This window comes from Tenrec ecaudatus, chromosome 6 (assembly GCF_050624435.1).
Source record: "Tenrec ecaudatus isolate mTenEca1 chromosome 6, mTenEca1.hap1, whole genome shotgun sequence".
Classification (NCBI taxonomy): Eukaryota; Metazoa; Chordata; class Mammalia; order Afrosoricida; family Tenrecidae; genus Tenrec; species Tenrec ecaudatus.
In genome coordinates this window covers 143307074-143319103 of record NC_134535.1, presented here as the reverse complement: position 1 = coordinate 143319103, position 12030 = coordinate 143307074, and the positions used below count along the sequence as shown (strand labels likewise).

Here is a 12030-nt window from a genome sequence, read left to right as displayed (position 1 = left end):
GGCTAACTAGCCTAGTAACGGCCCTAGCCGGACCCCTAATCCTCCTCCTGGGCCTCACATTTGGCCCAGTAATAATCAATAAGCTAGTGGCAACCCTTACACAGAAAGTACAAGCCATAAAAATCTTAGTGCTGAGCCCACCATACACTGGGCTGGCGACAGCAGAGTCAATGATTTAAACTTGGCTAAGAACAGGAGGGAATGTAGCAGCTCTGGGCAAAGCTTAAACAGTCTTGACAAGAGTGAAGCCATGTTGAGCTGACAGAAGCCATTATGAACAGTAAATAAACTAGCTATGAACTGTAAATGAACTAGCTGATATTGGGGAGGTAGGCTGTGCAGACGTAGCGCAACAGAATGTACTGAAGGGAATGTGTGTTCAGAAGGCTCAGAAGAACTAAGAGCAGTTATTGTTCAACTAAGAATGGCTAACTGCAATATCCTGCTTCTGTACTCGGCTCGCTTGCACACCTGCACATTGCAAAAGTATAAAAACCTTTGGAAAATTAGACTGGGGGCCGCTGAGTCTCCTCTCAAGAGGGCTGTCGGTCCCTGCACAGGAAATAAAACTTTTTCTTTTGAACTTGTCGGTGGTCTGGGTAGTTTTCTTTCTGGGAACAGACAGTGGCTACAGCATTTCTAAGATTTGTTCTATGCGGCTTCCCTTCCCAGACTCACTGTGGGGTTTCGGACGCCTGTTCTAGCTACAGCGACAGCCATCATGTACACAGTCCAGTGAACAGGAAGAAAGAGGGAGAAGGGCAGGACATCCTTATTTAAAGACACACCAGTTTTGCTTTTACCCCCTCAGCTAGGAGACAGCCACTTAGCCACATCTATGTGAGTACGTGGAGCAATCATATACCCAGCTGAAAACAGAATTCTATTATGGAAACGGAGTGAGAACACTGATGGACATGTATGCACTGCCACAGCTGTGTTGAATGTCAGGCAGAGGTGTAGCTAAATAACCACTGGCCTTCCGTTTAGGGAGAGGCAAGCTGCTTACTCCAGAGCAGAGTTATCTTGAAGCTTGCAAAGAGGAAACCAGTAGAGGCAGCTGTGTATTCCCTGTACTTCTCTTTCCTAATTGAGGTTTGGCTTTTAGAAGGAGAACAGTGAACTGTCATAAGGCAGGAAAGCAGCACAGGATTTGGTACCACAGTAACAAGGCTTTTTTGGTTTTCCATTATCTAGCCTCTCTCCATCTTCACTGTCCATCAGATTAAGAAATCTTCCTGAATAATCATAAGAGAGTTCTTCTTCTGGAAAAATGTCTTTGGCTGCAAAGAGGGCCAACTTAGGTACCATGGAGCTAATTCTGACAGGAATCATGAACAGATTTGGCTCACAAGAATGGTTAAGGTATCTTCCAATATTTCCAATATGGGTAGGATCAACAAATGTTTCCATTACTTGTCCATTACACACATGCTCCCTGATGGCAATAATGTAGTTTGAATCATGTACTGTTTGTAACTGGATTCTTCTCTGCACTTCAGGGAACCCTAAAACCTCACCAGCATATTCACAGACAAACCTTCCTTTGGGTATAAATTCCTTGGTACGAAGTCCCCAGCCTTTTTCATCCGTCTTGAACACCTGAAGGTGGAACTGTAGGCCCCTCTGGACCACTCTGTTTTTGCAGTGGTCACTGCACGGGCACAGGGCATTGCATTCGAAAACTGGCTGGGCATACTTTCCTTCTGACCCTATCTCTCGGAGGCATGAATGGTCATCGTAGTTCTCCTCGTGACGGAGACAGGAGCAAGTACCAGGGAGGCAAGGGACTTTAAGGCAAGTGCATCCAGGAAAGGTTATCTCAGTAGGATCAATGTCAGCTCCGGGTCCAATGACATGATCAGGAGTATACTGTAAAAAATAAAAATAGAGTAAGTCAGCATGACATGCCAGGGATTTCAAATATAAATATGTAAATGTTTCATGCAGCTTTTGCCTGACTTTTTAATTTCAACATGGGTAAAAACAATAATGATAAAACACATTATTTTAAGAAACTGCCTGAAAAGGTAACTCAAATACATATTTTTTTTAGATTTCATATATCTTGGTCTTGTAAGTATAGGTAAAACAATAAGCATATTCTTTTCCTACAACCAGAAATGGAAAGTATTGAAACCCATTATTCCCCCTCTGAGCTTTGGATGCCAGAAAACTCATAGCTGAATTTGATGCTTGATTGCAGTCAGATGCTTTATCTGACTTTTTTTTAAATCTTTTTATTGGGACTCATAAGGCTCTTATCACAATCCGTACATACATCAATTGAGCAAAGCACCCTTATACATTCGTTGCACTCGTCACTCTCATAATTCACCTTCCACTTGGGTTCCTGGAATCAGCTCGGTTTCTCTTTTCTGACTTTTGATCTCATTTGTCTTTATTGGATAATACTGTTACTTTTAGGCGCCATGGAGTTGGCTCAGACTTCTAGTATCCCAGTGCACAACAGAATGAAAGATTGCCAGCCTTACCCTAACCCCACAACCACTCCTGTGCCAGTCCATCTTCTTGAGTAGGTTCCTCATTTTCACTGACTCGCTCCCAACAAGATGTCCTTCATGGACTGATCCTGCCTGAGAACACGTCCAAAGTATGTGTTCCATTCTAAGAAGGCAGATTTGTTTTTCTGACAACTCATGGTATATTTAATATTCTTTGCCAACACTACAATCAAAGGAATCAATTCATCTTTGGCTTTCCATACTCACTGTCCAGCTTCACCTGTGTAGCAGGGGGTGGTAAATGTCACGGCTTTGGTAATCCCAGTTTTGTCCTTCAATGAAACACTGGTGTTTTGGAATAGATTTGCCAATGTAATATGTTGGTTAATTTCTTGACTACTGCTTCCATGGGTGTTGAATGTAAATCTAAGTAAAATGAAATTCTGACAAATTCAACTTTTTTTCCTGTTTAGCACGATGTTGCTTATTGGTCAGGTTGTTAAGATTTCTGTTTTCTGCTGACATGTAATCCATACCGAAGGCTTTACTTACTGGTCTTCATCAGTAAGTGCTTTAAGACCTCTTTACTTTCTATAAGCAAAGTTATGTCATCTGAAAACTGGAGGTTGTTGGCGAATGCCTCATTCTTTTTCATATGATCCAGCCTCCTGTATTTATGCTTAGCATACAGATTGAATAAAGATGGTGAAAGGATAAAACCCTGACACACACCTTTCCTCAGTTTAAACTACAAAGGATCCCCTTGTTGTTTGAATGACTGCCTCCAGGTTCCGCATGAGCACAATGAAGCATTCTGGGATTTCCATTCTTCCCAATGTTTTCCATAGTTTCACATGGTTAAGTGTCATTGCATTGTCAAGAAAACACAAATAATCAGGGTTTAAATATTAGACAGGGTTCTCTGGAGAAGCAAAACCAGAACACTTATGAGTAGATAAGTTTATATAGTGAAAAGAAATGATAAAAAATCAGCGTAAAAAAAAATCAGCGCCCACAGCGGTGCAGAAAGCTCAGCCTGACTCACTTTCCTGGGTCAGTTCATATACTGAAGGTTTTAAAAACTCACCTAGCTGCTAGGCCCAAAGGACAAAGAGGCAGAACATAAGGAGGCGAGGTGGTGAAGTGTAGTAAGGCAGTGTAGTGGAGCAAGTTTCGGTGGAACCTCATGGTATGGCAATGTGAGGTGGCAGCCTTTTGGCAGCATGGTATGGCAATGTGGGGCAGCATGTTGAGGAGGGGGAAACAAGTGGCCCACAGGCAGCACGGCATGGAGAAGCAGAGCCGAGCAGGGGCACAGAATAGCTAGGGCAGTGCGCGGGTTCAATCAACAAGGAGCGAGAGAAAGGGTGAGGCCAGCCTCCAGTCATTATAAACCTAGGCCACCTCTCCAGGAGACATCACCAGGTTGCAACCAGATCAACAAGCTAAACTCCACCCATTTCTTACTACAGGTGCCATGCTGGCGCAAAAGCACCGATCACAACATCTTCCTGGCATTCTCTGCCTTCAGCTAAGATACATCTCATATCAGCAGTGAAATCCCTTATTTAAAGCCCTCTTTGAAAACTGGCTTGAATTTCTGACAGTCTGTTGATGCACTGCTACAACCAATTTAATAGTTATTTTCAGCAAAATATTTCTTGTTAATATTAATGCTACTGTCCACATCCTGTTGAGTCACCTTTCTTTGGAATGGGAACAAAACTGGATCTTTTCTAGTCACCCAAATTTCTTGGCATAGACTAAAAGTGCTTCCAGCATTGTATGCATTTATTAAAACATCTCAATTGGCATTCTGTCAATTCCTGGAGCCTTGTTTTTCACCAATGCCTTGAGCTCAGCTCGGGTTTCTCCCTTCAGTACCAGTGGTCTGGATCACATGCTACCGCCTGAAATGGGTGAACGGGCCCAATTGTTTTGGTTCCAGTGACTGCGTGCATTTTTTGTACTTTGTTAACATGCTTCCTGTGTCATTCGGTATTTTGCCTACAGCATTCTTGCCCACAAAAAGACATTATCACTTTATAGTGCCATTTACATCTTCTTAATATTAAACTCGATTGTTTGCATAAAACTTGATGACAGAATTCTAAGATTGGTGTTTGTTAAAAGATACATGGCTCTATTACAATATTTTATGTAAAGAAATTCTGTTCTTATCAAACAATAAAAGGGTAATATAAAATGCCTGCTCAGCATATTTATATTTTCAAGTGAAATGTTTATACAAAGTGATGGCAAAAGAAGACATTCTAAAATGCTTATTGACTATGTAAAGCGGAATCTCTAGTTATCTTCTCATTGGCATAATAAAACTTAGTTTCAAACTGAAGGTTAAAGTATCGCATGAACCCAGCATTTCTTTATGTATAGAATTAATTCTTGCTTATGTGCAATATGAATCAATCATTTATACTTGCCTTGTTCAAAGAAAAAAGAGGTAAGGCAAATGAACAACAGGTAAGAAATCCAAAGCAAAGGGAAAAAAAATAAGAGCAAGCCAATCTCATTAGCTCAAAGCTACAAGGTGGGGATGGTTAGCTGGGCAGCCAGCCACTTCAAAGAGGAATTAAGGGAGGATTTCTCTTGTTCTATGGAACAGTCTCACTGTTCAGAAGAAATGTTGACTTTTCAATACTGTGAATGGAGAGAAATTTCACCAGTGTGTCCATCGAACCCATTCTTCCCTAGGAAGCAGCTCGGCAGGCTGCATTTTATACTGCCCCTCAATAAAGGCTATTGGCATGTCCCACTGAACAGCTGGCTAACTGCCTTTCTTCAAGGACTAGGTGCATGGCCTTTGGAGTTTCTGGAGGGTGTTCAAACAGCCTATCTTTCAGTCAATCCTCCAGGAATATTGCACCCAGCTGTGCTTCAGAAAGGTACTGAGCAGCATGTGGCTACACTTCTTGTGGAGGCGTCTGTGGAGCTTTGCAGTTAGTGCAAAGCCCTATAATTTAAAAAAATGCTGGGAGGGGGATGGGGACTGGCATCCTCTAGTGAAATCTGGGGGGCAAGAATGGGCGCACCTGTGGGGGAGACCAAGATTCTGCTTCAAAAGTAGTTTGGGGGTGAAGAGTAGAAATAGCTTCTGTTCCTGATGTCTTTTCTTACAGCATTAGCTGAGCAGGTGTCCCAAAGCAGTGGTTCTCAACCTTCCTAATGCCGCGACCCTTTAATACAGTTCCCTATGTTGTGGTGACCCCCCAACCATAAAATTATTTTCATGGCTACTTCCTAACTGTAATTTTGCTACTGTTATGAATCAGGCGACACTTGTCAAAGGGTTGTTCGACACCCAAGGGGTTGTGACAAGTTGAGAACCGCTGTCCTAAAGGGTTAAAGTATGGCTGAGAAAGATATGCATATCAGTCATATTCAACAACTTCTGTCTTTTCTTGGGCTCCTTCTAGCTTTTAAGTGATTCAAATTTGACTTGAATAAGGGTTTCATTATTTCTTTGTCAAACTGTATAAAGACTTTAAAAAAATGAATTTGCTGTAAAGGCTCACACATTTCACAAGTATTATATAAATCATTGAATGTTAAAGTAATTTAATTTTATTTTTGGAGAGGGTAACACTTTTTGTAATCTGACTGATCTTTCTAACCGGGAAAGCATGTTATTCCTTGTTGAACTTATTTATATATGGATCCATACCAAAACTCAAACTCACTGTCATGGCGCTCAGGCTGACTCATAGCAACCCTATAGGATAGGGTAGAATTGCCCCAGTGAGTGTCTGAGACTGTAACTCTTTGCAAGAGTAGAAAGCCCCATTTTCTCCCATGGAACGGCTGGTGGTTTCAAACCATTGACCTTGCAGTTAGCAGCCCAACATGTAACCACTACGTCACTAGGGCTCCTTGGCATATGGATAGGTCTGGAAAAAAAACTTCCTTCTGCTTATTTTAAGATTCTGATCCATCTAAACACTGTTGTTTTATGCGGGAAAACATTCCTGTACACTTATTGGAACGTCTCAGAAATTTAGGAATGTGTATACTTGAGTTCTGTTAAAAAACTTGACAGTAGCCCGAACCTCAAAAAAATTTTTTTTCATGGCACAAAAAGTATATATTTTTGAGGGCACTTTAAAGTTTTACTGAGCGAGTTTGTCTGAAACCGCTCATTGATTGCTGCGACATGCTTAAACACGTTTAGCTGGGAATGAACTCATGAACGTATGAACTCACCCTTGTATCTGTAACGTCTGCAGTCCAATCACAGTGCCCAATCTACAATCCTTTAAAGAATTAGACTGTAACTGGTAGCTAATTACAAATGATAGAGACTTCTGGATAAATGTATTTTGAAAAGAGCTATTTCCCCCTAGACAGATGCTGTGGCAGTTAGATTGTAGGTGAACTTAAACGTATGTGTCAAAGTGTAGGCGTGGAGTCCAACCTATCAGTCAGGTGACAACCTCATGATGCCTCTTTCAGAGCATGGCCTTTTTATAAGAGACAGTGACTTTTCTCTCTTGTCCTCTGCTTCCTCCTCACTAGGACTGTCGGTATTCAGTCCCCACCCCCTACCCCCCATCCCATGAGGACCACTGACTGGGAGAGCTGTTGGCGCTCTACCATGATTCCAGCAACCTCAGCCTGCAACTAAATGAGCGCTCAGGCTAGCATCAGACCCATGGAGAGTGGAGTTGGACTAGGCTGGGCTGCCTTTTTGATATAAAATTATTTCTCGATATAAAGTTCTTTCTTGTATGTTTCAACACTGTTACACTGCACCTCTGTCTCCTGAAATGGTGAAACATACAACTTTCCTCTAGTTCTTGAATGCTTCCTCCCCCCACTATCATTGATCCTAATTCTACCTTAAGTATCCAGCTAGACCAGAGGATATACACTGGCACAGATAGGGCCAGAAACACAGGGAATCCAGAACAAATGAACCCTTCAGGACCAGTGGTGAGAGTGGCAATACTGGGGTGGGTGGACAGAGGTGAGGTAGAAAGAGGGAACCCATTACAAGAATCTATATTTAACCTCTTCCCTGGGGGATGGACAACAGAAAGGTGGGTGAAGGGAGATGTTGGACCATATAAGATTTGATAAAATAATAATAATTATAAATTGTCAAGGGTTCATTTGGGAGGAAGGGGAAAGTGAGGGGCTGATACCAAGGTGTCAAGTAGAAAGTAAATGTTTTGAGAATGATGATGGCAACAAATGTACAAATGTGCTTCACATAATGGATGTATGCATGGATTGTGATGAGTCTCCAATAAAATGATTTAAATAAAAAAAGTTCTTTCTTATACAAATGCTACTGGTTTTATTCCTCTAGACAAACCAGCTAAAACAGATGTAACTGTTGATCTTGAGACCCATAATCCTTGCAAACCATTTAATAGACATGAGTCTTCCTTGTCTTCCCCAGGCCAAGGTGTTAAACCTAGAATATTTTACTGTGTTAAACGTTAGTCTCAGGGACTTTGATACAAAAGATGATTCAGAAAAGTCAAACTTCCAATTATGGTTATCAAGAGCTGCACTCCAGCAATCAAAGAATACTTCCTCCTTGATGCCCAGCACTAAGAGAAGTAGAAGCCCACCCACCATGCCCCACCACATCCAAAATCTCCCAGTGTGTGCTTTCACTTGAGACTTACATGAGTGTTAGGAAGACAATTCCCGAGCCTTACAATCCATGCCATTTAGATCCCGAAGTCCACACTATTGTTCTAAGGAGATCCACTTCAGGAAAAGAACTGATTGGATGAGAGTAGCCACAGAATTATAATTACTCTTCAGAATGCTATTGCCTATTTCCACTTTTATTTGTTGGTAGCCATGGTTTATTTTATTAACCATGGTTTATTTTATAAAAGTCACATTTTCTGTCAAAACATACACACAAAACCCTTGAAATTTCTAGCCATTATTTCAAGGGTCTGGTTTCTAGTGCATCATTTTACAACTATTTCCCACTCTTGCAATGCTATAGGACCGTAAAACTGCCTCTTTGGGTTACCAAGGCTGTATATCTTTGTGAGGGTAGAATGCCTAATCCTTCTTCCATGCAGCATTTGGTGGGTTTGAACCTCCAATCTTGCAGTTAGTCCAGTGCCTAACTCACTATGCCATTCAGCTTCCATAACATGGGACCGAAACACAAAAACAAACCCATTGGCAGCAAGTTGATTCCAACTCAGAGTGACCTATTAGTGCAGAACTGCGTCTATGGGTTTCCAAGACGTCTATGGGTTTCAAATATTTAGAGTGGAAAACCTCATCTTTCTCCTATGGTTTTGAACTGTGACCCAATGTGTAACTTACTACACCAGCAGGGCTCCATGTGATACCAATCAGCCCTATTATTAACCAGCCAGTTCGAGGTATAACTTCTCAGGTTAATATCCTGTTCTACTCTTTGAAAATTGTTCATGTCTTTTATTTGATCCTCAAACAATGATGCTATGCAATTTTATACGATGTTATAAAATTATAAATCATTATTTCCATTTTGCAGATGAGGAAATTAAGGATCTAGGAAGTAGCAAAGATGGCTACGCCTTGAACATAGCTCTCCAAGTGCAGTACTCTCTGTGTGTGATTCATTAGGCCACTTTCAGACTGATGCTGTTGGTAGGTGCCCTCCAGTTGGTTCTGACTCATAGCAGTCTTATGCACACCATAACGTAACCCTGCCAGGTCCTCTGCCATCCATCGTCACAATGACTACGTTTCAGTCCTTCGCTGCAGCCGCTCTGTCAATCCATGTGCTCGAGGGTTGTATTCTGAGTGCCTTGCTACCTAAGGGCTCATCTTCCTGACAGTGTTCTGCTGTTATTCCCAAAGCTTTCAGTGGTTAATCCCTCAGAAGTGGACTGCCTCTTCCTTCTTCGTCTGGAAGCACTGCTGAAACCTGTTCACCTTTGGTGAGTTTGCCTCCAACATCAGAGCAACATGCCTGCCACCACAGTGCAACAGGCCAATGGCGGCTCAGGTCAAGGAGAGAGGAGTAAAAAGTTAAAAGATGAAGGAGGTTTGGATCATAGTAGAGAGAATTTACTGAGTTTGCCAGAGCAGCAGGTTATGTTCTTCATTCCTATTTCAATTTTCACAACAACTGAAAAGTGCATTTATTTTCATTGTACACTGCAAGCTACCAGGCTCAGCGAGGTTAATGCATTTGGCCAAGAGCTCAAAGGATGAGGAGCCCTCCGCTACAGGTGACTCTGAAGGCGAACTCCTTAACCACAGCACTAAGCTGAGATCCATGCACAGGTTCCACGCCTTATCTTGCCTATGAGCCACCTGACACCAGCGAGGTCAGTGCGTTGCCCCGGGGCCTTCATTCAGTGAGCTCTGGGGTAGAAAAAAGACGAGAAGCCAGCTTCCAGGGCTGTAAGGGCAGAAAAAGCCCTTGTTAAGCCTACGCAGCGGGTTTATGGAAAACCACCAAACCCTGCGCATTGTAATCTCTTCTCGAGAACATAAAATCATCCAATAGATGTAAGTGCAGGCAAAGGTCCTGCAAGCGCGTTGGAACGCCCGCCTGCAGTACGACGTGCGCCCGCCTGGGGGATGATGCGCGCGCAACTGCCCTCGCTTCCGGGCAGCGCGCTCCGGCGGGACGAGCACGGCGAGCCAGCCCCGCCCCTACCTCGAAAGGCTCCGGCTCCTGCTCCGGGGGCCACGAGCTCACGGGCAAGTTCTCTAGGCCGCGTGCGACATCCTTCTGCTCAGTCAGGACCTCAGCGGACTCCTCGACGGCGGCTGTCCCTAAAGACCGCTGCCTCTTCACCGCTTCCGCGAACATCCTGCTGTGCCCACCATTCTGGAACCTTTGAGTTTCGCAGAGGATGCTGGGAGATTTGGTTCCCACGATCCCACTGCCTCATGGGAATTGTTGTTTTTTCTTCCCTAGGAACGTGGCAACCAAAGGCATCTGGTCGTTCAGCTTCCCTGGACGTTTTGGCCTAACTTCCTTTTTCCTTCCAGGCGGATACAGCACATGTAATTACCAAACCACAAAAGGCACGGATAAAGATTAGGAAGTCCGAAACAAAGTGTTTTATTTTTTGGGGGGCATAATGGAGTTTTATAGGTGAGATATTAGTTCAAGCCTTAGAAGTTCACTGCAGTGGAGGGACACGTTTTCAGCTGAGGTGTGGGTTGGGAGGAATGCACGCCAGGGCTCCTTGAGATCTGAAACTTGTGTGGAAATGGGGAAGACGTGATGCCTTTTGAAGTCAAGTAGCAGAATAGCCAAGTAGGATTCCCCAAGAATTGTATTTGTGGAACCACTAACTCTGATTGAGAAACCTATTCCCCCGTGCCTTCCTCATCCAAGCCCTTCCCTAAAACTAACCAGCCAACCAACAACCACCCTGCCAAGCGATTCTGATAGTCTCAGAAGTGCTATACCCTTTGGAATATTTTTTAGTCTGAACTTCAGGTCACTAGCTCTAGGGGAAGGCTTGCTATTCTCTGTCAGTTCTGGAGTAAGCCAACATCTGTGGGCTTAGCAGACCTTGGAGATGTCCATGTGTTTTAGCATCAATTTCCCCTAGAGAATAGGAGGTTATCAGTGCAGGGCCCTGGGTCTGAAAGACTCATTTAGCTCTTACTCGTCTTTCTTCACAATAGTAAGGTCCCCCTTTTTGCTAACTTTTATCTCCTTGGCTCTTCTGTAAGATAAGAACTGAGGTAGGCCACACTCCAGGGCAACTCCTTCCATCAGATCAGAGTTGTGACCTGAGTAGGGGTGTTGCATCCCACCCTGGTTCTCAAATAACTGATGGGCTGATCACAGGAGATCCCATCATGGCGATGATTGCACCGCTACTAACTTGCCAAACCACTGAGACTCACGGAGAAGCATATGTTTTCAAACGGTACCATCAACTCGATGCTGACTCATAGGGACCCTGTTGGTCTGGGTAGAACTGCACCTATGAGTTTCTGAGACTGTAGCTCTTTACAGGAGTTGAAAATCTGACTTTCTCCCGAGGAGTGACTGGTAGTTTTGAACTGTTGACCTTGCAGTTAGCAGCCTGGCTCATAACCACTCTGCCACTGGGGCTCCTTGATACATGTTTTGTGGGGGACACAACTCTCTCCAAGACAGCTATCAAACCAATTATTGGACAGTTCTACTTTCTTGTATGTAGTCTCATATTAACAAACTTGGGGGATAGTTCATGAGATACAGAGCTGTAGAAGCAACAAACCAAAAAGTTGTCCTGTGGTCCACTCTCTAGACCCCAGCGGCTAAGGACTGTGCCTTATTTATGGTTGAATCCTGTTGTTTTTACCTATGTAACACTTTCCATTTTCATTCCTTTTACTCAGTTTCTTCCCTAATTTCTTGCTTAGGTTAGTGCAGTAGTCTATATTGGGTCCATCAGTCTTCATACTTTTAAGTCACTCTTAGTGCTACTGCTGCAATAATCTTGTACAGATGAATAGCCTCTGATATTTCACTGCTTCACGCTCCATGTTCGCTCCATGTTTTCTCTAAAGGTCCACTTTGATAGTAGCTTTTAAAGCTCTGAAGGTCCAGACCCCGATTCTCTGA

The 12030-nt window shown here is 43.2% G+C and overlaps 1 protein-coding gene across 1 annotated transcript in view; it reads right to left on the bottom strand.

Moving 5' to 3' along the window:
- Positions 1-869: 869 nt before the first annotated feature.
- The window catches only part of LOC142450421 (histone-lysine N-methyltransferase SETMAR), a 108109-nt gene continuing 96948 nt past the window's right edge, over positions 870-12030 (bottom strand). Inside the window, exons 1-2 of the mRNA XM_075552321.1 lie at positions 10114-10295; positions 870-1872 (exon numbers count right to left, since the gene is read on the bottom strand). Coding sequence (XP_075408436.1) covers positions 1105-1872; positions 10114-10269 — 924 coding nt within the window. The 5' untranslated portion in view covers positions 10270-10295 and the 3' untranslated portion in view covers positions 870-1104. Of the gene's footprint in view, positions 1873-10113 lie in introns of the transcript that reaches the window.